The 25,437-nt window shown below is 46.0% G+C and overlaps 1 protein-coding gene across 1 annotated transcript in view; it reads right to left on the reverse strand.

Annotated features, from left to right (window-relative positions):
* Positions 1-25,437, reverse strand: part of UNC5D (unc-5 netrin receptor D) — a 991,829-nt gene that overhangs the window by 205,599 nt on the left and 760,793 nt on the right. Inside the window, exon 10 of the mRNA XM_082253174.1 lies at positions 18,310-18,687. Within this exon, the coding sequence (XP_082109300.1) occupies positions 18,310-18,687 (378 nt within the window). The remainder of the gene's footprint in view (positions 1-18,309; positions 18,688-25,437) is intronic.

Raw genomic sequence — 25,437 nt, forward strand, 5'->3', positions numbered from 1 at the left:
TGACGTAGGGCTACGTCACTAGCTTGTGAGGGTCTAGGGAGCAAGCGCGCGCCCCCGGAGGCGCGCTCCCGCTCCCGCGTGGTCACGGACCCCCCCGCGCGTGTGACCAGCGGACCCGATGTCCGCCGGTCACTCGCCGATCGGCGGGGGAGAGGGAGAATGTCAGGCAGCTTGTGTAAACAAGCCACCTGTCATTCTCCTTGCTGTTAAGACACTGATCACTCGGATCTAGTATGTAGATCCGTTGATCAGTGTCCTTACAGCTGAAGCCACAGCCAATCACAGTAGAAAGCACGCCCCTAGGGATACACACAGCCCCTCCCTCCCAAATAAAGTTAACCCCTTCACTACCAGTGTATTTTTACAGTAACAGTGCATATATATAGCACTGATTACTGTAGAAATGTCACTGGTAACCCCAAAAGTGTCAAAAATGTCAGTCAAGGGTCCGATCTGTCCGCCCCAATGTCGCAGTACCACAAAAAAAATCGCAGATCGCCGCCATTACACGTTAAAAAAAAAAACAACAAAAATGACAAAAATCTTTCCCTTTGTTAGTAAACGCGATAACTTTTGCGCAAACCAATCAAAATACGCTTTTTGCGATTTTTTTTACCAAACATATGTAGCATAAAACAAATTGGCCGAAGATGTTAAAAAATTTTGATTTTTACATTTTTTTGGGGGGAATTTCATATAAAAAAATGTGAAAAATATTGCTATTTTTGCACAATTGACGCTCTTTTTTTGTTTATAGCGCGTGATCAAAAAATCGCACAGGTGATCAAATACCACCAAAAGAAAGCTCTGTTTGTGGGAAAAAAAGGACGTCAAATTCGTTTAGGTACAGCATCGCACGACCGCGCAATTGTCCGTTAAAGTCACGCAGTGCCGAATCGCAAAATACCCCCTGGTCGGAATGGGGGTAAAATCTTCCGGGGTTTAAGTGGTTAACAAATAAAAAACAGAAAAATTGAGCGTGCAAAATTATTCAGCCCCTTTACTTTCAGTGCAGCAAACTCTCTCCAGAAGTTCAGTGAGGATCTCTGAATGATCCAATGTTGACCTAAATGACTAATGATGATAAATAGAATCCACCTGTGTGTAATCAAGTCTCCGTATAAATGCACCTGCACTGTGATAGTCTCAGAGGTCCGTGTAAAGTGCAGAGAGCATCATGAAGAACAAGGAACACACCAGGCAGGTCCGAGATACTGTTGTGGAGAAGTTTAAAGCCGGATTTGGATACAAAAAGATTTCCCAAGCTTTAAACATCCCAAGGAGCCCTGTGCAAGCGATAATATTGAAATGGAAGGAGTATCAGACCACTGCAAATCTACGAAGACCTGGCCGTCCCTCTAAACTTTCAGCTCATACAAGGAGAAGACTGATCAGAGATGCAGCCAAGAGGCCCATGATCACTCTGGATGAACTGCAGAGATCTACAGCTGAGGTGGGAGACTCTGTCCATAGGACAACAATCAGTCGTATACTGCACAAATCTGCCCTTTATGGAAGAGTGGCAAGAAGAAAGCCATTTCTTAAAGATATCCATAAAAAGTGTCTTTTAAAGTTTGCCACAAGCCACCTGGGAGACACCAAACATGTGGAAGAAGGAGCTCTGCTCAGATGAAACCAAAATCAAACTTTTTGGCAACAATGTAAAACTTTATGTTTGGTGTAAAAGCAACACAGCTCATCACCCTGAACACACCATCCCCACTGTCATACATGGTGGTGGCAGCATCATGGTTTGGGCCTGCTTTTCTTCAGCAGGGACAGGGAAGATGGTTAAAATTGATGGGAAGATGGATGGAGCCAAATACAGGACCATTCTGGAAGAAAACCTGATGGAGTCTGCAAAAGACCTGAGACTGGGACGGAGATTTGTCTTCCAACAAGACAATGATCCAAAACATAAAGCAAAATCTACAATGGAATGGTTCACAAATAAACATATCCAGGTGTTAGAATGGCCAAGTCAAAGTCCAGACCTCAATCCAATCGAGAATCTGTGGAAAGAACTGAAAACTGCTGTTCACAAACGCTCTCCATCCAACCTCACTGAGCTCGAGCTGTTTTGCAAGGAGGAATGGGCAAAAATTTCAGTCTCTCGATGTGCAAAATTGATAGAGACATACCCCAAGCGACTTACAGCTGTAATCGCAGCAAAAGGTGGCGCTACAAAGTATTAACTTAAGGGGGCTGAATAATTTTGCACACCCAATTTTTCAGTCTTTTATTTGTTAAAAAAGTTTGAAATATCCAATAAATTTCGTTCCACTTCATGATTGTGTCCTACTTGTTGTTGATTCTTCACAAAAAATTACAGTTTTATATCTTTATGTTTGAAGCCTGAAATGTGGCAAAAGGTCGCAAAGTTCAAGGGGGCCGAATACTTTCGCAAAGCACTGTATATATATATATATTTTAGCAGAGACCCTAGAGAAATAGCGCTCGTTGATACATTTTATGTCACACTGTATTTGCGCAGCAGTCTTGCAATTGCCATTTTTTTTTTAAAAAAATACACTTTAACCATTCGCCAACCAGCCGCCATAGTTTTACTGCGGCAGGTCGGTTTTGTCCACACAAAATTATGTATCTGTATGGGACCGTTAGTGGGGGCGGGGGACCACAGGGGGAGCCAATCAGCACATCCGGCAGCCTCGATTGCCACTGGGCACCCACAATCACTCCTTGTGGGGACAGAATAAACATGGCAGACCGCTGTTCTGTCAGTGATGAACACAGGGATCCTCCTATTTAGGAAAACAGGTCTCTGTGTTCATGCAGCAAGCCCATCCCCCACAGCGTTATAAATCATCCCCTCCAGTGACCTCGGCATCCCAGATGTTTTGGAACTACATTTCCCATGATGCTCATGAACTCTGCAGTGTATTTGAGCATCATGGGCAATGTAGTTCCAAAACATCTGGGGTGCCAAGGTTCGCTATCACTAGTCTAGGGGCGCATTTAACCCTTTGAATGCCCCTAGTGTTAACTCCTTCCCTGCCAGTGTCATTAGTACAGTGACAGTGCATATTTATAGCACTGATTACTGTAGTGATGTCACTGGTCCCCCCAAAAGTGTCAAAAATGTCAGTTAGGGGTCTGATCTGTCCCCCGCAATGTCACAGTCCTACTAAAAATCGCAGATCGCCGCCATTATTAGTAAAAAAAATAAATAGAAATGACATAAATCTTTCCTCTAGTTTGTAGATGCGATAACTTTTGCTCAAACCAATCAAAATACGCTTATTGGGATTTTATTTTACCAAAAATATGTAGCAGAAAACAAATTGGCCTAAAATGTTAAAAACATTTAGATTTTAATCTTTTTTTTTTTGGGAATGTTATATAGCGGAATGTGATAATTATTATTTATTTTTTTTCAGAATTGTCACTTTTTTTTTGTTTATGGCGCAAAAAATAAAAAATTGCACAGGTGATCAAATACCACCAAAAGACAGCTTTATTTGTGAGGAAAAAAGGACATCAATTTTTTTTGGGTACAGCGTCGCACGACCGCGCAATTTTCTACTAAAGTAATGCAGTGCCAAATTGCAAAAAATGGCCTGGTCATTAAGGGGGCAAATCCTCCGGGGCTTAAGTGGTTAATTGGAGCATTCGATAAACTTCACTTATACTGCAATTTAGGTATTCAGGTATATCCAAGTCTCTGAATAACGACAAATTTGTCTGAATATTTATTCAGAACGAAAGGAACCGCACATGTCTGATGATTGTTATGCTTTGCTTTCCTGTGATTTGTATAGAAAACGTTCCATACAGAGGCGTAACTAGAACCTTCAGGGCCCCGGTGCAAGAAATCATGAAGGGCCCCCCTGGCCGGGGCCCTTCCCTTTTAAGCCTGGGGCTCTTCCCACTGATCCTGGGGCCCTTTACTCTCATTGCGCGGCCCTTTATTATGGACCCTTTCACAAGTTCTGCAGTGGGCCCCCTTTCTGCCATCTTGGGGCCTCCCCACGGTGGTGGAATGCCAGGGCCCGGTTACAAGTGTGACCTTTGCTATCCTGGAAGGTCACCCACTGGTGTCAGTAGTTTTTATTTTTTGGTATTTTAATTGTATTTTTTTTATCATTTTATTTTATTTTTTTACAATGTGACTGACTATGACTCTGTCCATTCAGAAAAGGAAGGAGCTGGTAAATTACATATTTACTGACCCCCTTCCTGGTTCTCTATTGTGACACATCCCCTGCAGCAGGCGGCAGGAGAGGGGAGGGAGCACAGTGGGGGGGGGGGGGGGGGCAGGGGAGCACACAGGGGCCCAGAGACAGCAGAACACAAGTGAACTGGATAGGAGGAGTGGCGGGGGCAGCATACAGAGGAACCAATCTCCTCCATTTTCCTCCTGCAGCTACAGAAGGAAAAAGGAGGACAGTGATTTCTCTACATGCTGCCCCCGCCACCTCTCCTATCCAGGTGTACAGGGGAGCCGCACAGGCCACCAGGAGCATGGGGCCCGGTTGCAATTGCAACCCCTGCCACCCCTGTAGTTACACCCCTGGTTCCATATATTAGTCTTTTCCTAAATAAAGTCTAAATTCTAACAAGTAAATGTTCAGTAATTCTAAAGATATTTCGGTGCATTAACTTTTATTTTGCATTCACAATTCTTCCTAAGTTTGTCTGCATTTCCCTCCTCGTCTCCACCCATGGCGGTGCGCATGCCGCATGCTTCTGTGTGAAGTCGATGCGCGTCTAGGAGGGAATCCTATTTTCAGTAACAAAGCTTCTAAATTATTCAGCACTGCGAGTGATAAACAAGATGCTGAATCTAAGGAATCTTCACTTATTCATGTAACATGTGTCGCTGGTCACACCTGTATCGTCCCCAGCCTCGCAGCGGATTACCGCCTTCACTTTAGATAAAGTCAGCATAGCATTATGCGTTATGACACGGCGGCTGCGGGTTGGTAACATTAACTTAGCAGAATGTCTCCCCATGGAAGGACGCCATATTGGAAGTGGCAGGTTTACTCATTGCAGCTGTATGCATTTGTCTGATGGTATTCTCCCCAGCATAGAAACATAGAATGTGTCGGCAGATAAGAACCATTTGGCCCATCTAGTCTGCCCAATATATCTGAATCCTATAGCAGTAGTTTGTGTGCCTCAGGTCATGGGCAGGACATTAATACAGGGGGGGGGGGGGGGGGGGCTATACGGCAGATGAGGTTTAATATAGAAAAATGTAACATGATGCACTTTGGAGCTAAAAGTTGAATTGCAGGTTACTCACTAGGGGGAGAACCATTGGTGGAGTGCAGGATGGAAAAGGTTCTGGGGGTCCTAGTGGATGACAAACTGAGCGATCGCATGCAATGCCGAACCACAGCAAGCAAGGCCAGCAGACTATTATCAGCCATTAAAAAGGGGATTTACTCCAGAGATAAAATTATAATCCTGCCACATTACATGACTCTGATCCGGCTGCATCTTTAATTATGCCACCAAGTTCTGGTCACAAATCCTCAGGAAGGATGTGCTGGAACTGGAGAGAGTCCAGAGAAGGGGGACAAATCTAATAAGGGAACTGAACCTTTATGGGGGATGGAAGACCTCAGTAATGGGGGATATAGGACCTCAGTTACGAAGGATAGAGGAGCTTAGTTATGGGAGTTGGGGGACCTCAGTTATGGGGGATGGAGGACCTCATTTATCGGGGATTGAGGAGCTCAGTTTTGGCAGATGGAGGACCTCAGCTATGATGAATGGAGGACCTCAGTTATGGGGGGTGGAGGACCTCAGTTATGGGGGGTGGAGGACCTCAGTTAAGGGGTATAGAGTACTTCAGTAAAGATGGAATGGAGGAGCTCAGTTATGGGGGGATGGAGAACCTCAGTAATAAGGGATGGAAAACCTCAGTTATGGGGGATGGATGAGGTCAGTTATGGGGGCTGTACGTCCACAGTTATGATGAATGGATCATCTCAGGTATGAGGGATGGAGGACCTCAGTTATGGGGGGTGGAGAAGCTCAGTTATGGGGGATGGAGAACCTCAGTAATGGGGGATGGAGGAGGTCAGCTATGGTAGCTGTAGGTCCTCAGTTAAGAGGAATGGAGGAGCTTAGTTATGAGGGATGGAGGAGCTCAGGTATGGAGAAACTCATTTATGGGGATGGAGGAGCTTAGTTATGGGTAAAGGGGGAAATCAGTTATGGGGGATGGAGGAGCTCAGTTATGGGGGATGGAGGAGCTCAGTTATGGAGGATGGAGGAGCTCAGTTATGGGGGATGGAGGAGCTCAGTTATGGGGAATGGAGGAGCTCAGTTATGGGGGATGGAGGAGCTCAGTTATGGGGGATGGAGGAGCTCAGTTATGGGGGGTTGGAGGAGCTCAGTTATGGGGAATGGAGGAGCTCAGTTATGGGGGATGGAGGAGCTCAGTTATGGGGGATGGAGGAGCTCAGTTATGGGGGATGGAGGAGCTCAGTTATGGGGGATGGAGGAGCTCAGTTATGGGGGGATGGAGGAGCTCAGTTATGGGGGATGGAGGAGCTCAGTTACGGGGATGGAGGAGCTCAGTTACGGGGGATGGAGGAGCTCAGTTATGGGGGATGGAGGAGCTCAGTTATGGGGGATGGAGGAGCTCAGTTATGGGAATGGAGGAGCTCAGTTATGGGGGGATGGAGGAGCTCAGTTATGGGGGATGGAGGAGCTCAGTTATGGGGGGATGGAGGAGCTCAGTTATCTGGGATGGAGGAGCTCAGTTATGGGGGGATGGAGGAGCTCAGTTATGGGGGATGGAGGAGCTCAGTTATGGGGGATGGAGGAGCTCAGTTATGAAGGATGGAGGACCTCAGTTATGGAGGATGGAGGAGCTCAGTTATCTGGGATGGAGGAGCTCAGTTATGGGGGGATGGAGGAGCTCAGTTATGGGGGATGGAGGAGCTCAGTTATGGGGGATGGAGGAGCTCAGTGATGGGGATGGAGGAGCTCAGTTATGGGGGATGGAGGAGCTCAGTTATGGGGGATGGAGGAGCTCAGTTATGGAGGATGGAGGAGCTCAGTTATGGAGGATGTAGGAGCTCAGTTATGGGGGATGGAGGAGCTCAGTTATGGGGGATGGAGGAGCTCAGTTATGGAGGATGGAGGAGCTCAGTTATGGAGGATGGAGGAGCTCAGTTATGGAGGATGGAGGACCTCAGTTATGGAGGATGGAGGAGCTCAGTTATGGAGGATGGAGGACCTCAGTTATGAAGAACAACTGCAAACATTAAACTTATTTTCCCTGAAGAAGAGACGAGATAAGAGGTGATGTGATCACAATATACAAATCTTAGTGACTCTAGCATTGGGAGGAAACTATTTAATCTTTGGTTTCTAAAGAAGACACGTGGCCATGCAAAGACCTTGGACAAAAAGCGGTTCAATCTTAAACTGTGTAAGGGGTACTTTACTGTGCAGTAAGGATGTGGAATTTCCTTCCACAGTCAGTGGTGTCAGTGGGTGTTGTAGATAGCTTCAAAAAACGTTTAGATGTGTTTCTTAGAGAACACAATGCACTGGGATATGAAAAATGGTGGTGACACACACACAGTTGGGTTGAACTGGATGGATTAGTATCTTTACTTAACGTTACAAACAATGTACTAAGTAACGATGTAACAAATGATTCCAGTCTTTATCTCCCATTGAAAATATTTTGTTTCTCCTTGTGATATAACCATATGTGAAGGGATCCCACAGAAAAATCATTATATGAATCACCAGTTGCCCTTCTGATAACATTCCTACTAATGAGTCACGGACCATTGCTAAACAATATTTCAAGAACAGAGGGAGTGCAAAGAAAATACCTAACTCAGTACTGTGAGAACATAGCAGGCGCCTCCCGGTGCTTAGCGAGTCCATTTTGCAGTTCAGCCCCTAATCCCCAGGTGATCCCCAAATAAAAAAATAAAAGGGGATACAGCACAGTGTTTATTTGGGTGTCTTCTTTGACAACACTCCTGGCTGCACTCATAGGTGGTGGCTGGTGCTATCCACCCTCCTAGACTTTCTAAATATATATTGTGACAGTGCGAGGTCCTGCCAACGTGGAAATGCAGGTTAATGCGAGGTTCTAGACCAGAGATCTCCAAACTGCGGCCCAAGGGCCAGACGTGGCCCTTTGCTAGTCTTTATCTGGCCCTCGGGGCACTATTCCACCCACTGATATGTGGCACTATTCTTATAATTCTTCCACGGATACCAATGATGGGATACTATTCTCCCTACTAATAGGGGCACTGCTCCTTTCTCCTATTGACCACCAAACCTGAGGCCATATTAATTTTCATTAATGCCGAGCCCGGGACATTTACTGCCCCTGCGGGCCACAATCCGGCCCTCCTAAAGTCTGAAGGATAATAAACTGGCCCTTTGTTTAAAATATTTGGAGACCCCTGTTCTAGACTATCGTTTCTGAGTGTAGAAAGCTGTGTTTTTGGTTTTCCCTAGATTCTGTAAACCTGAATAGGGGGCCAGAAGCTTGAATGTTCCAAAGTGTCTTGGGTGGGACAGAACCTTCAATCCTGTGTCCGGATTTTACTGATGTCTGCAGCCTTGTTGAGTACAGAGATGTTCAGGATCTGTATATATTCAAGCCTGAGGATAGCTCAGGGCTCCCATATTGGAGACAGGAAGTCTCACCCAGGGTTCAGAGTAGCCCCTGTCAGGGCCCAAGAGACAGGAGATCTCACCCAGGGGTCGGATGTGCCCCAGCCAGAAGTCAATAGACAGGAGGTCTCACCCAGGGGTCAGATGTGCCCCAGCCAGAAGTCAAGAGACAGGAGATCTCATCCAGGGGTCAGATGTGCCCCAGCCAGAAGTCAAGAGACAGGAGGTCTTACCTAGGGGTCAGAGGAGTCCCAGACTGGAGTCAAAGGACAGAAGGTCTCACCCAGGGGTCAGATGTGCCCCAGACAGGAGGCAAGAGACAGGGGGTCTCACCCAGGAGTCAGATGTGCCCCACCTAGAAGTCAAGAGACAGGAGGTTTCACCCAGGGGTCAAAGGAGCCCCAGCCAGGAGCCAAGAGACAGGAGGTCTTACCTAGGGGTCAGAGGAGTCCCAGACTGGAGTCAAAGGACAGAAGGTCTCACCCAGGGGTCAGATGTGCCCCAGACAGGAGGCAAGAGACAGGGGGTCTCACCCAGGAGTCAGATGTGCCCCACCTAGAAGTCAAGAGACAGGAGGTTTCACCCAGGGGTCAAAGGAGCCCCAGCCAGGAGCCAAGAGGCAGGAGGTCTTACCCAGGGGTCAGAGGAGCCCCAAGCAGTAATCTAGAAACAGGAATTCTTAACCAGGGGCAGAGGAGCACCAGTCAGGGGCCAAGAGACAGGAGGTCTTACCTAGGGGTCAGAGGAGTCCCAGACTGGAGTCAAGAGACAAAAGGTCTCACCCAGGGATCAGATGTGCCCCAGACAGGAGGCAAGAGACAGGGGGTCTCACCCAGGAGTCAGATGTGCCCCACATAAAAGTCAAGAGACAGGAGGTTTCACCCAGGGGTCAAAGGAGCCCCAGCCAGGAGCCAAGAGACAGGAGGTCTTACCCAGGGGTCAGAGGAGCCCCAACCAGGAACCAAGAGACAGGAGGTCTCACCCAGGGGTCAGAGATGCCCCAGGCAGAAATCTAGAGGCAGGAGTTCTCACCCAGGGGCAGAGGAGCCCCAGTCAGGGGCCAAGAGAAAGGATGTCTCACCCAGGGGTTAGAGGAGCCGGACCCAGCAGCCAGGAGACAGGAAGTCTCATCCCAGGAGTCAGGTTGGTTCCTATTGGGGGGGTCAGTAAAACCCCTATCCAGAGTCCAGGAGTGGGCTGTTCAGCAGGGCACTACGACTAAAGGCTAAGTGAGCCAAGAGAACCAGGAGAGCTGGGCAACACAGTCAGAGGGACTGGTAAGAAGAGCAGCAGTACTGCTGACAAGGGAGCCAGGTGGCTCAGCATTTTCAGTTAACTGTTCATGTGGAAGAACCCATGTGTGGGTAACAGATGTCTATATGAACTTTTTCCTTCTTTCTTTCCAATAAAAGTGGGCTGCCACGCCCTAAACTACAGGTAGGACTGGTACAACTCATTTGGAAAGGAATTTACCACATGAGTATAATTACCTCAATACCACAATATCTATAAATGTTTTTGAAAAACATACTGAGACACACTATGAGACTAACAATTTCCTTTAACTGATGCTTGAGGTCATTGTAGCCATATTAGTGCACTTGCGACAGAGTACTGCTTGGACCTTGAAGAAGGGGACATACCCCGAAAGCTTGTCCTGAAAAATTGTATGTTAGTGCAAATAAAAAAAGTATCACGGACAGAACTCAATTAACTGATGCCAAAGTGCAGCAAGATAGAGAGCAATAATGATGCCATTCAGGCTTCACATTCCAGGTTCTCACCAAGTCCCACAGTTGCTGCAAGAATAAAACAGCAGAGCCTGGCACAATATTAGCCATCAATGACAGCAGAAACCTAAAAAACCTGCACAGAGGAATTATGGAGGTCACCACCGCTGACGTCTCTTCTGATTATACCGGCGCCATACCTGTCATGCCGATCTTCTGTATTCCCTGAGCCCCTGTCCCAGAACAAGCATGTGGATTCAGTATTCGAACGTCATTTCCCATCTACATGTGTGTTCTGGGTCAGCACCTTGGCTGGTCCTAAAGCCAGAGACTGCCAGGCAACACAGATTTTCTGAAGGAAGTCTGAAACCGCAATGTCTGTGGTTTTCCAAGTACAGTTTTCTTTAACATTAAGCGGATATTGTTCTACACTAATTAAACAGAAGGAAGCTACACGTCTTCAGACAATGTAGGCTTAGGTAACGGATCGGACAACAAAACCTACATGAAAAGATGGGTAAATCCATTCCATTTCTTCATGCTGTACAGCACCCGTCCATCACACTCTCTTGGTCCATAATATGGGGATTTAGAAATCCATTTGACTTCTGTTAGGGATGTAGGATAAGTATTCCTCAAAAAAATCAATTGCAGGAGGGGGCTTGCAGTCTATTTCATTTAGACAGCATAATGCAACAAAGTATCAGTACTAAAATACGAGGGCGTACCAAAATAATGCAACAAAGTATCACTACTGAATACGAGGGCGTACCAAAATAATGCAACAAAGTATCAGTACTAAAATACGAGGGCGTACCAAAATAATGCAACAAAGTATCAGTACTAAAATACGAGGGCGTACCAAAATAATGCAACAGTGGGCATTGCTTTTTCAGAAAGTAAATCAGGCCTTACAAATTTTACATGTTGGTGGAGTAACTTTTCTTCTTTTTCTTTTTCATTGCAGGTAAATAATGGATTCCAAGCAGAAGCAATGTGCCGTCATTGAGTTCTTGATGAAGGAGGGGTGCAGGCTGTCTGACATCCACAGAAGGCTACAGAATGTTTATGGAAAGGACACCATTGATAAACAATGTCTTGTCATTGATGACTCTTGCCAATGGTATCATCTCCTTAAACATTCTGTAGTCTTCTGTGGTTGTTGGACAGCCTGCACCCCCTACTTCACCAAGAAATCAATAACCACACGTTGCTTCTGCTGGGAATCCTTTATTTTTCTCATATTTCCCTGTGGGGAAATCATAGATTCCAAGCAGAAGCAATGTGCCAAGAGTTACCAATGACAAGACATTGCTCATCAATGTTGCCTTCTCCATAAACATTCTGTAGCCTTCTGTGGATGATGGACAGCCTGCACCTCTCCTTCATCAAGAACTCAATGACAGCACATTGCTTCTGCTTGGAATCCATTATTTACCTGCAATGAAAAGAAGAAGAAGAGTTACTATAGAGGAAGAGTTACTAAAGAGGAAGAGTTACTAAAGAGGAAGAGATACTATAGAGGAAGAGTTACTATAGAAGAAGAGTTACTATAGAGGAAGAGTTACTATAGAGGAAGAGTCACTATAGAGGAAGAGTCACTATAGAGGAAGAGTTACTAAAGAGGAAGAGTTACTATAGAGGAAGAGTTACTATAGAGGAAGAGTTACTATAGAGGAAGAGTTTCTGTAGAGGAAGAGTTACTATAGAGGAAGAGTTTCTGTAGAGGAAGAGTTACTATAGAGGAAGAGTCACTATAGAGGAAGAGTTACTATAGAGGAAGAGTCACTATAGAGGAAGAGTTACTATAGAGGAAGAGTCCTTGTAGAGGAAGAGTTACTATAGAGGAAGAGTTTCTGTAGAGGAAGAGTTACTATAGAGGAAGAGTTACTATAGAGGAAGAGTTTCTGTAGAGGAAGAGTCCTTGTAGAGGAAGAGTTACTATAGAGGAAGAGTCACTATAGAGGAAGAGTTACTATAGAGGAAGAGTTACTATAGAGGAAGAGTTATTATAGAGGAAGAGTTACTATAGAGGAAGAGTTACTAAAGAGGAAGAGTTACTATAGAGGAAGAGTTACTATAGAGGAAGAGTCACTATAGAGGAAGAGTTTCTGTAGAGGAAGAGTTACTATAGAGGAAGAGTCACTATAGAGGAAGAGTTACTATAGAGGAAGAGTTACTATAGAGGAAGAGTCCTTGTAGAGGAAGAGTTACTATAGAGGAAGAGTTTCTGTAGAGGAAGAGTTACTATAGAGGAAGAGTTACTATAGAGGAAGAGTCACTATAGAGGAAGAGTTACTAAAGAGGAAGAGTTACTATAGAGGAAGAGTTACTATAGAGGAAGAGTCACTATAGAGGAAGAGTTACTAAAGAGGAAGAGTTACTATAGAGGAAGAGTTACTATAGAGGAAGAGTCACTATAGAAGAAGAGTTACTATAGAGGAAGAGTCGCTATAGAGGAAGAGTTACTATAGAGGAAGAGTTACTATAGAGGAAGGGTTACTATAGAGGAAAAGTCCCTAGTTCCTTTAGAGGAAGAGTCCTTATAGAGGAAGAGTCACTATAGAGGAAGAGTCACTGTAGAGGAAGAGTCACTATAGAGGAAGAGTTACTATAGAGGAAGAGTCACTATAGAGGAAGAGTTACTATAGAGGAAGAGTTTCTGTAGAGGAAGAGTTACTATAGAGGAAGAGTTACTGTAGAGGAAGAGTCCTTGTAGAGGAAGAGTCCTTGTAGAGGAAGAGTTACTATAGAGGAAGAGTCACTATAGAGGAAGAGTTACTATAGAAGAAGGGTTACTATAGAGGAAGAGTTACTATAGAGGAAGAGTTACTATAGAGGAAGAGTCACTATAGAGGAAGAGTTACTATAGAGGAAGAGTTACTATAGAGGAAGAGTTACTATAGAGGAAGAGTTACTATAGAGGAAGAGTTACTATGGAGGAAGAGTCACTATAGAAGAAGGGTTACTACAGAGGAAGAGATACTATAGAGGAAGAGTTACTATAGAGGAAGAGTTACTATAGAGAAAGAGTCACTATGGAGGAAGAGTTACTATAGAGGAAGAGTTACTATAGAGGAAGAGTCACTATACAGGAAGAGTTACTATAGAGGAACAGTTACTATAGAGGAAGAGTTACTATAGAAGAAGAGTTACTATAGAGGAAGAGTCGCTATAGAGGAAGAGTTACTATAGAGGAAGGGTTACTATAGAAGAAGATTTACTATGGAGGAAGGGTTACTATAGAGGAAAAGTCCCTAGATCATTTAGAGGAAGAGTCCTTATAGAGGAAGAGTCACTATAGAGGAAGAGTCCCTATAGAGGAAGAGTCACTATAGAGGAAGAGTTACTATAGAGGAAGAGTTTCTGTAGAGGAAGAGTTACTATAGAGGAAGAGTTACTGTAGAGGAAGAGTCCTTGTAGAGGAAGAGTTACTATAGAGGAATAGTTTCTGTAGAGGAAGAGTCCTTGTAGAGGAAGAGTTACTATAGAGGAAGAGTCACTATAGAGGAAGAGTTACTATAGAAGAAGGGTTACTATAGAGGAAGAGTTACTATAGAGGAAGAGTTACTATAGAGAAAGAGTCACTATAGAGGAAGAGTTACTATAGAGGAAGAGTTACTATAGAGGAAGAGTTATTATAGAGGAAGAGTTACTATAGAGGAAGAGTTACTATAGAGGAAGAGTTACTATAGAGGAAGAGTTACTATGGAGGAAGAGTCACTATAGAAGAAGGGTTACTACAGAGGAAGAGATACTATAGAGGAAGAGTTACTATAGAGGAAGAGTTACTATAGAGAAAGAGTCACTATGGAGGAAGAGTTACTATAGAGGAAGAGTTACTATAGAGGAAGAGTCACTATACAGGAAGAGTTACTATAGAGGAACAGTTACTATAGAGGAAGAGTTACTATAGAAGAAGAGTTACTATAGAGGAAGAGTCGCTATAGAGGAAGAGTTACTATAGAGGAAGGGTTACTATAGAAGAAGATTTACTATGGAGGAAGGGTTACTATAGAGGAAAAGTCCCTAGTTCCTTTAGAGGAAGAGTCCTTATAGAGGAAGAGTCACTATAGAGGAAGAGTCCCTATAGAGGAAGAGTCACTATAGAGGAAGAGTTACTATAGAGGAAGAGTCACTATAGAGGAAGAGTTACTATAGAGGAAGAGTTACTATAGAGGAAGAGTCACTATAGAGGAAGAGTTACTATAGAGGAAGAGTTACTATAGAGGAAGAGTTACTATAGAGGAAGAGTTAATATAGAGGAAGATTTACTATAGAGGAAGAGTCCCTATAGAGGAAGAGTCACTATAGAGGAAGAGTTACTATAGAGGAAGAGTCACTATAGAGGAAGAGTTACTATAGAGGAAGAGTCCTTGTAGAGGAAGAGTTACTATAGAGGAAGAGTTACTATAGAGGAAGAGTCCTTGTAGAGGAAGAGTTACTATAGAGGAAGAGTTTCTGTAGAGGAAGAGTTACTATAGAGGAAGAGTCACTATAGAGGAAGAGTTACTAAAGAGGAAGAGCTACTATAGAGGAAGAGTTACTATAGAGGAAGAGTCACTATAGAGGAAGAGTTACTAAAGAGGAAGAGTTACTATAGAGGAAGAGTTACTATAGAGGAAGAGTCACTATAGAGGAAGAGTTTCTGTAGAGGAAGAGTTACTATAGAGGAAGAGTCACTATAGAGGAAGAGTTACTATAGAGGAAGAGTCACTATAGAGGAAGAGTTACTATAGAGGAAGAGTCCTTGTAGAGGAAGAGTTACTATAGAGGAAGAGTTTCTGTAGAGGAAGAGTTACTATAGAGGAAGAGTTACTGTAGAGGAAGAGTCCTTGTAGAGGAAGAGTTACTATAGAGGAATAGTTTCTGTAGAGGAAGAGTCCTTGTAGAGGAAGAGTTACTATAGAGGAAGAGTCACTATAGAGGAAGAGTTACTATAGAAGAAGGGTTACTATAGAGGAAGAGTTACTATAGAGGAAGAGTTACTATAGAGGAAGAGTCACTATAGAGGAAGAGTTACTATAGAGGAAGAGTTACTATAGAGGAAGAGTTATTATAGAGGAAGAGTTACTATAGAGGAAGAGTTACTATAGAGGAAGAGTTACTATGGAGGAAGAGTCACTATAGAAGAAGGGTTACTACAGAGGAAGAGATACTATAGAGGAAGAGTTACTATAGAGGAAGAGTTACTATAGAGAAAGAGTCACTATGGAGGAAGAGTTACTATAGAGGAAGAGTTACTATAGAGGAAGAGTCACTATACAGGAAGAGTTACTATAGAGGAAGAGTTACTATAGAAGAAGAGTTACTATAGAGGAAGAGTCGCTATAGAGGAAGAGTTACTATAGAGGAAGAGTTACTATAGAGGAAGGGTTACTATAGAGGAAAAGTCCCTAGTTCCTTTAGAGGAAGAGTCCTTATAGAGGAAGAGTCACTATAGAGGAAGAGTCACTGTAGAGGAAGAGTCCCTATAGAGGAAGAGTTACTATAGAGGAAGAGTTACTATAGAGGAAGAGTCACTATAGAGGAAGAGTTACTATAGAGGAAGAGTTACTATAGAGGAAGAGTTAATATAGAGGAAGATTTACTATAGAGGAAGAGTCCCTATAGAGGAAGAGTCACTATAGAGGAAGAGTCACTATAGAGGAAGAGTCACTATAGAGGAAGAGTTACTATAGAGGAAGAGTTACTATAGAGGAAGAGTCACTATAGAGGAAGAGTTACTATAGAGGAAGAGTTACTATAGAGGAAGAGTTAATATAGAGGAAGAGTTACTATAGAGGAAGAGTCACTATAGAGGAAGAGTCACTATAGAGGAAGAGTTACTATAGAGGAAGAGTTACTATAGAGGAAGAGTTACTATAGAGGAAGAGTTACTCTACCAGCATGTGACATTTGAATGAACTATGTAGGTTAATAAAAAGGTTATGCCCACTTTTGCATTACTTTCGGTACAGCCCTCATACAACCAAAAATAAAACACATCAAATGCAACATAAAGGGTCAGATAAAAAAACAAGTATAAAGCAGTGTTATCCCAGATACCAGCCCAGGGAGAGGGAGAAGGTGAGGTCTCAAAAAAAGGGATGTTTTGGAGTACAGAGACCTGCTGAAAGAATTGAATGAATTGATGGTGTGCTAGACCATTGCTTTTCCCCTATCTGTATTTTGGAGTAATAGGGAAGACTCCTCTATTGGACACTTGGAACTCACTTTTCTCCCCCTATTTTTCTCATTTTACTCCTTTTATACAGTAGAGATGAGCTCGGGTGTGTTGGGATGCTCATCCGAATCCATGTTGCGAAGCCTGAAATTCGACCAATCACCTGCGGTGGGGGCATTCCCTGCCCTGCAAGCCACACCTATACAAGGGGAACGTAAACGTGAGGCTGCAGGGTGAGAAATGCCTTGGCCACAGGTGATTGGCCCATTACAGGTGACACCTTCCAAGCAGGATTGGCCACATAGGATTAGAAGAACATCTGAGCTCCTCTCTACTCTTCTATGTAGGTGTCCACAATTGTATTCATTTATTGACAAAGAAAACCAACGCATTTCAAGAGCTTGCACCTTTATATTGAGGTTGTAAGTCCCTTTTAGGGTGCCTCTGCCATATTCTTTATTTAGGTGTGGATTGAAACCTTTCCCCAGGCAGTTAGTATGAAAGAAGTAAGAGGAGCCTGAGTAGGGGATGATAGGAAGAAGTCATAGAGTTCCTCAAGGTGTGGCAGTAAGGAGCTTTCCCCTTAGTGGGCCCTGTCCATCTTTCGGGTACCATTGGGATATGGAGGTGTGGGAAGAGGGAGTAAGGAACGGAATGCTGACTGCCACCCCCTCGGTGTAGGATGCATTTACTTGTTATCCTGAAATATGTTCCCTGACACTGAGATGTTTTATGTTATTCATAAATCAATAAATCGTTGGAAAAGCAAAATCTGTCTTCTGGACATTTTTTATTGGGGGGAGTGATCTGGATTCCCATTATGGGGCCTTGGGCCTGGATGGAAGCATGGAGACAAGATGGTGGAACCTCCCCTAAAGAGGGTCGAAAAACCCCAATCTCCTCATATTCCATGAGGTCACAGGAGGATGTCCCTGGGCCTGGTGCAGAGGCTTAACTAGAATCTTTAGGGCCCCGGTACAACAAAAAAACATAAAGGGCCCCCTGGACCCCTTGCCGGGGCCCTTCCCTTCAAGCCTGGGGCTCTTCCCATTGATCCTGGGGCCCTTTACTCTCATTGCGGGGCCCTTTATTACGGACCCTTTCACAAGTTCTGCAGTGGGCCCCCTTCCTGCCATCTTGGGGCATCCCCACGGTGGTGGAATGCCAGGGCCCGGTTACAAGTGTGACCTTTGCGATCCTGGAAGTTCCCCCACTGGTGTCAGTAGTTTTTATTTTTTGGTATTTTAATTGTATTTTTATCATTTTATTTAATTTTTTTACAACATGACTGACTATGACTCTGTCCATTCAGAAAAGGAAGGAGCTGGTAAATTACATATTTACCGACCCCTTCCTGGTTCTCTATTGTGACACATCCCTTGCAGCAGCTGGCAGGAGAGGTGAGGGAGGAAATCGGCAGCACAGGGGGGGGGGGGGGGGCAGGGGAGCACACAGGGGCCCAGGACAGCAGAACACAGGTGAAGTGGATAGGAGGAGTGGTGGGGGAAGCATACAGAGGAACCAATCTCCTCCATTTTCCTCCTGCAGCTACCGGAGGAAGAAGGAGGACAGTGATTTCTCTGCATGCTGCCCCCCGCCGCCCCTTCTATCCAGGTGTACAGGGGAGTGAAGCATGGGGCCCAGTTGCAATTGCAACCCCTGCAACCCCTGTAGTTACACCCATGGCCTGGTGGTTTGGCTGGTGACCACTAGGGGACCCACTTATAAATGAGCCAATTAATATTATACTTCTAAACAGTACACTAAACAAAAGACTCTTACCTGTATTTGGCATCACCAGCTTTCCTCCTTGATGGCCAAAAATTCCACAGACTCTCATCTCCGGCTTGGAGGAAACAGAAGACAAGTTCTGAATGTAGGGAGTTTTGTTCCTATTGTGTAACGTTCCAAAGCACCTGTTGTTCCCATGAGGAAAGGTTCCCGAGAGGGTCTTGCTGTGGAACTCCGGCCTCTCCGTCACCCCTAGTGACACCATAAAGGAACTTTGCACTTTGACCTTGATGTCTGTTAGGGGGTTGAAGATTGAAGATTCAGTCATTAGCTCTTTGTCCATGGGGTCCTGGAAACAGATGGGACCGCTGTAGGTTCTGCTGACTGTTAAGTCGGGCTGAAGCGAGGAGTTCAGTAAAAGAGAGTTACCTGCAAGACAAAGGGATCAGCTGTCATCAGTGGTGACCACATACCCAGTGGTGTATTTTTGTTTTGTGCTGACCTAGGCAAGAATAAAATTGGGCGCCCCCCTCCCCCTCCTATGTAAATGTGCCCCACACCTTCGTTTTTAATGGATGTGACTCCCTCCAAAATTGAAGGATTACAAGTCCCAGCATGAACCCCTGAGATCTCACGATAGTGGGGTGAGAGGTGGTGGGAGAGAGAAGGGGGGGTGAGGAAGGGAGAGAGGAGGGATGAGAGACGAGATTAGAGACAGAGAGAGAGAGAGAGAGAGAGAGTGGGGGGTGAGAGAGAGGGGGGGGGTGAGAGAGGGGGGATGAGAGAGAGAAAGAGAGGGAGATGTGAGGGAGAGAGAGGGGGGTGAGAGAGAGAGAGGGGGATGAGAGAGAGAAAGGGGGGGTGAGAGATAGGGGATGAGAGAGAAAGAGCGGGAGATGAGAGGGAGAGAGAGGGGGTGAGAGAGAGAGAGGGGGGTGAGAGAGAGAAAGAGGGGGGTGAGAGAGAGTGAGGGGATGAGAGAGAGAGAGGGGGGTGAGAGAGAGAGGGGGGATGATAGAGAGAGAGAAAGGGGGATGAGAGAAAGAGGGGGTGAGAGAGGGAGAGGGGGGATGAGAGAGAGAAAGAGGGGGGTGAGAGATAGGGGATGAGAGAGAAAGAGAGGGAGATGTGAGGGAGAGAGAGGGGGTAAGAGAGAGAGGGGGGGGGTGAGAGTGGGGTGGATGAGAGAGAGAAAGAGGGGGGGGTGAGAGAGAGGGGAGATGTGAGGGAGTGAGAGGGGGTGAGAGAGAGAGAGAGAGAGAGGGGGGATGAGAGAGAGAAAGAGGGGGGTGAGAGAGAGGGGAGATGCGAGGGAGTGAGAGGGGGATGAGAGAGATGAGGGGGTGAGAGAGAGAGTGAGGGGATGAGAGAGAGAGGGGGGATGAGAGAGAGGGGGATGAGAGAAAGAAAGAGAGGGAGATGTGAGGGAGAGAGAGGGGGATGAGAGAGAGAGAGAGGGGGGATGAGAGAGAGGGGAGATGCGAGGGAGTGAGAGGGGGATGAGAGAGAGGAGGGGGTGAGAGAGAGAGTGAGGGGATGAGAGAGAGGGGGGATGAGAGAGAGGGGGATGAGAGAAAGAGAGGGAGATGTGAGGGAGAGAGAGGGAGGTGAGAGAGAGAGAGAGAGAGAGAGAGAGGGGGGATGAGAGAGAGGGGGATGAGAGAAAGAAAGAGAGGGAGATGTGACGGAGAGAGAGGGGGGGTGAGAGAGAGAGAGAGAGAGAGAGAGGGGGGATGAGAGAGGGGAGATGCGAGGGAGTGAGAGGGGGATGAGAGAGAGGAGGGGGTGAGAGATAGTGAGGGGATGAGAGAGAGGGGGGATGAGAGAGAGAGGGGGATGAGAGAAAGAAAGAGAGGGGGGATGATAGAGAGAGAGATAGAGAGAGAGGGGGATGAGACAGAGAAAGAGGGGGTGAGAGAGGGAGAGGGGGGGATGAGAGAGGGGGATGAGAGTGAGAGAGAGGGGGGGGGGGTGAGAGAGGCAGCTCTAGCAATTAGTGACCAATAGAGTCTAAGGTGGAGGGGGGGCTTCTTTTTTGATGCCCCCCTGCAAAGTGCCGCCCTAGGCCTGGGCCTTGTTGGCCTAGGCCAAAATACAGCACTGCACATCCCAGGCCTGACATGAATGGCACAAGTAACCATCAACTCACATCCCACCTCTTTCACTCTTTAGGATTAAACCCATTTAATTTTTCAAATCCGCAGACACGGGAAACTTCTATATAAGCCCCCCCGGTACTAAATCCTATGTGATAGAAGCCATCAAAGCGTTACAGAAATACAGAATGTGCACTCATGTATCCCCGAGTTAATATCATTTTATTATGAACTTACATACTAAGCCATGTCATCCCCATTATGGGCTCTCTATCTATATTTCATACACATTATTATGCATGGATGGAGCCGGCTTGCTTCATTGTCACAGAAGGTTCCCTTAATGTAGCTTTCTGCACAGAGAGCCGAGCTCTATGACTGTGTGTAGGAATAATTCCCTCTATAATCACATTCACAAGTAAATAAGATTTGTTTTCATTGATTCTTTTTGAAAGAAGCGATTCTTTAATGCATTGAACCCTTTTTGGTGGTTGGTTATAAAATGATCCGAGCAATAAATGATACCCGGGGCTGGATTTATCAGAGACGTTCCTGAGCTGTAGGAGCGGAAGAAGGTGGGTGGGCGAAGAAATACTGAGTGGTACATTAAAGCCGAGCTCCAAGTGCATGGAAAAGTTGGAGGTTTTATTTTTTTTTTTCACTTTAACAAATGAACACTTTTATCTACTTTTCCTGCAATTGGATCATCTCTTTCTCAGCCGGCACATCTCAGCCTTCAACTGCAAAGTAAGGGCCAACTTTTCAGTCTGATGTCTCTCTTTCTGTCAAAGAGAGAAATGGCTGCACACCACGCCTCCATTCATTGCAACATCTCAAAGTGACACACATCAGACAGTGACAGGAACGGATGATTTACGCGTTTCACACAAAAGTGCTGTGCTTAAAGGAGTTGTAAAGGGAGAAAATGCCTTCTATGCATTAAGATAAAAAGCCTTCTGTGTGCATCTACCCCCTCAGCCCCCCCCCCCCTTATACTTACCTGAGCCCCATCTCTGTCCAGCAATGTCTACGAGTTTGTCGGCCGTTCAGGACACTCCTTAGTACTTACCTGAGCCCAATTTCCATCCAATGATGTTGCACAAGAGACCTGACTCTCCCCCTGATTGGCTGAGACACACAGCGGGCACCATTGGCTCCCGCTGCTCTCAATCAAAGTCACATAGCCAATCAGGAGAGAGAGGGGGCGGGGCTGAGCGTCAGCTCTGTGTTTGAATTTACACACGGAGCTGCAGCTCAACTCGGATGCCCCCATAGCAAGCTGCTTCCTGTGGGGGCACTCGACAGATGGGAGGGGCCAGGAGAGACAGCCACCTTTAGTGCCAGAGACGGCAATAATAACCCCCAGCATTGGTGTCAGTGACTGCAATAATAACCCCCAGCATTGGTGTCAGTGACCGCAATAATAACCCCCAGCATTGATGTCAGTGACTGCAATAATAACCCCCAGCATTGGTGCCAGTGACTGCAATAAGAACCCCCAGAATTGGTGCCAGTGACTGCAATAATAACCCCCAGCATTGGTGCAAGTGACTGCAATAATAACCCCCAGAATTGGTGTCAGTAAATGCAATAATAACCCCCAGCATTGGTGTCAGTGACTGCAATAATAACCCCCAGCATTGGTGTCAGTGACTGCAATAATAACCTCCAGCATTGATACCAGTGACTGCAATAATAACCCCCAGCATTGGTGTCAGTGACCGCAATAATAACCTCCAGCATTGATACCAGTGACTGCAATAATAACCCCCAGCATTGGTGTCAGTGACTGCAATAATAACCCCCAGCATCGGTGTCAGTGACTGCAATAATAACCCCCAGCATTGGTGCCAGTGACTGCAATAATAACCCACAGCATTGGTGCCAGTTAGTGCAATAATAACCCCCAGCATTGGTGTCAGTGACTGCAATAATAACCCCCAGCATTGGTGTCAGTGACTGCAATAATAACCCCCAGCATTGGTGTCAGTGACCGCAATAATAACCCCCAGCATTGGTGTCAGTGACCGCAATAATAACCCCCCCAATTGGTGTCAGTGACTGCAATAATAACCCCCAGAATTGGTGCCAGTAAATGCAATAATAACTCCCAGCATTGGTGTCAGTGACTGCAATAATAACCCCCAGCATTGGTGTCAGTGACTGCAATAATAACCCCCAGCATTAGTGCCAGTTAGTGCAATAATAACCCCCAGCATTGGTGTCAGTGACCACTTATTTGAAGGCTGTCCTCAAGGTTTAGGAGTGTCTATGGGAATGTTTCAACATTCTTCCAGAAGCGCATTTGTGAGGTCAGGCACTGATGTTGGACGAAAAGGCCTGGCTCGCAGTCTCCGCTTTAATTCATCCCAAAGGTGTCCTATCAGGTTGAGGTCAGGACTCTGTACAGGCCAGTCAACTTCCTCTACCTCAAACTCGCTCATCCATGTCTTTATGGACCTTGCTTTATGCACTGGTGGAGAGGGGATTATGGTGTGGGGGAGGAGAGATTATGGTGTGGGGAAGGCGGGATTAGGGTGTGGGTTTTTTTTTTTTCAGGGGTTGGGCTTGGCCCCTTAGTTCCAGTGAAGGGAACTCTTAAGGTGTCAGCATACCAAGACATTTTGGGCAATTTCATACTCCCAACTTTGTGGGAGGAGTTTGGGGATGGCCCCTCCCTGTTCCAACATGAACGCACACCAGTGCACAAAGCAAGGCCCAGTCATAACTGAAGCATAGTAAACTGTGTTTATTTGGGGGGGGGGGTTGGCTGTATGGGGCCCCGTAGTTTCTAACGGTGGCCCCGCAGTCTAGCATGAAACTGTTGTGTCATTCTGATTTAGAGAAACCTTCTTATTTGGAGAAGAGGGTGCTGCAGGTTATAGTTGCTGCATATAGGGGGGGGGGGGTCTGAGTACTTTGGGTATACTATTTCTTTTATAATGAAATTGCAGTGACCCCCACTCCCCCCAATCCCCTCGACAACCCATGAGGGGTCAGGTAGGTTACTGAAGAGTGAAAGAAGGACTCTGTGCCGTAAGTTCCTTGAACCTCGGCCTTCACTGAGCCTCACAAAGTGCTTTGCCCACCACAGAGTCTCAGAAGCCGAGCGTGGGGCCCAGAGGGGTAGATTGGTCTCCATTTACCCCCCCCCCCCCCCCCCCCACTATGCTCAGCATGCCCCAGATTCTCCGGGATGTATTGTCACAGACTCATCTCCAGGGGACGCTTTATTAACCAAGCATGAATAGAGATAAGGAAGACTGTCTGGATGTTCCTTTCTATCCTTCGCCTCCGGGCTTCCTGAAGAACGATATTTTATTTATTCTTCCCCATCGCTGCACAATGCGGAGTAACAAGACTCTTCCCTAATGAGGGAGAGCTGCGCCGTACCTTTAAGTGGTGCTTCGCATCCTATGCATAATTCTCTTACATTGTTCCCCAGAAAACAGCCAGAAGAGAAGGCGGGGCTTCCACTATTTACTGCGTCCTGGGTGCAAATAAGGTGAGCCGCCAAGTCACACCTGGAAACCAGTTATGAAAGTAAAGAATCGTTCGCTCTTCAGACTTCAAAGGGAATATATTACCGGCGAGACGGTCTACGGCTTCACTGCTTTATGTCACTGATTCAGAACAAGCATGTAGCAAGAAAAGTCTGAACTCCTGACCTAAACAACGGCTCAGGGTCTGCAGAAATGAAACGATTTATTCACCATAACAACAGGGAATGTACTGACACCAATGATGGGGCACTATTCCTCCCACTGACACCAATGATGGGACACTATTCCTCCCACTGACACCAATGATGGGACACTATTCCTCCCACTGACACCAATGATGGGGCACTATTCCTCCCACTGACACCAATGATGGTGCACTATTCCTCCCACTGACACCAATGATGGGGCACTATTCCTCCCACTGACACCAATGATGGGGCACTATTCCTTCCACTGACACCAATGATGGGGCACTATTCCCCCCACTGACACCAATGATGGGGCACTATTCCTCCCACTGACATCAATGATGGGACACTATTCCTCCCCCTGACACCAATGATGGGACACTATTCCTCCCACTGACACCAATGATGGGACACTATTCATCCCACTGACACCAATGATGGGGCACTATTCCTCCCACTGACATAAATGATGGGAAACTATTCCACCCACTGACACCAATGATGGGAAACTATTCCACCCACTGACACCAATGATGGGACACTATTCCTCCCACTGACACCAATGATGGGGCACTATTCCTCCCACTGACACAAATGATGGGAAGCTATTCCACCCACTGACACCAATGATTGGGCATTAAACATGCCTGCCCATCCAGGAGGCTCCACTGCAAGCATACCACCAATGTAAAACTTGAGAAATAGCAGTGAAAAGAAAAGAACAGGGTTGACCATACCTAAGCCACCCTCCCTCCTGGATAGATAGGTGACATTCCTCTTGATGGGGTTCAGTCTGTTTCCCCACAGCATCTGGAAGAACACACTATGGATCCTAGCATAGAGAGACACTGGCAAGATGCAGACAAAGCTGACATACAAGAAGATCGGTAGGTCTTAATCAGATCAACCCTTTCCCTCAGAGATAACTTCCATCTCTTCCAGCTGACCACCTTAGTATTAGCAACTTCCAGCCTGCCTTCCCAGTTTTTGAGGCCATAGTCGCCAGGTCCAAATTCAATGCCTAATATCTTATTTTTTCCTGGGGCACTGGAAAGGTGTCCGGGAGATCAAACCCCTCACCTTCCTTTCCCATCCAGAAAACGTCACTCTTTTCCTGATTGATCTTGGAGCCTGATGCTTCAGAGTACCGTGATGTCAAAGAGACCACCTCCTCCGCTTCATCTGTCCCAGTGACAATCACTGACACATCACCCGCATAGGCAACAACCCTCAAAGGCGGCTCACCCGGGATTCCCACTGGTACCCCACACAACATGCTGCTCTCTAGCCTCCTGATGAAGGGGTCTATGGCAAACACATAGAGCAGGGGACTCAGGGGACAACCCTGGCGCACCCCAGACCCAACCTCAAAGGACTGTCCAACCCAACCAT

The sequence above is a fragment of the Pelophylax lessonae genome (assembly GCF_965119305.1).
Source record: "Pelophylax lessonae genome assembly, chromosome: 4".
In the NCBI taxonomy this organism is placed as follows: Eukaryota; Metazoa; Chordata; class Amphibia; order Anura; family Ranidae; genus Pelophylax; species Pelophylax lessonae.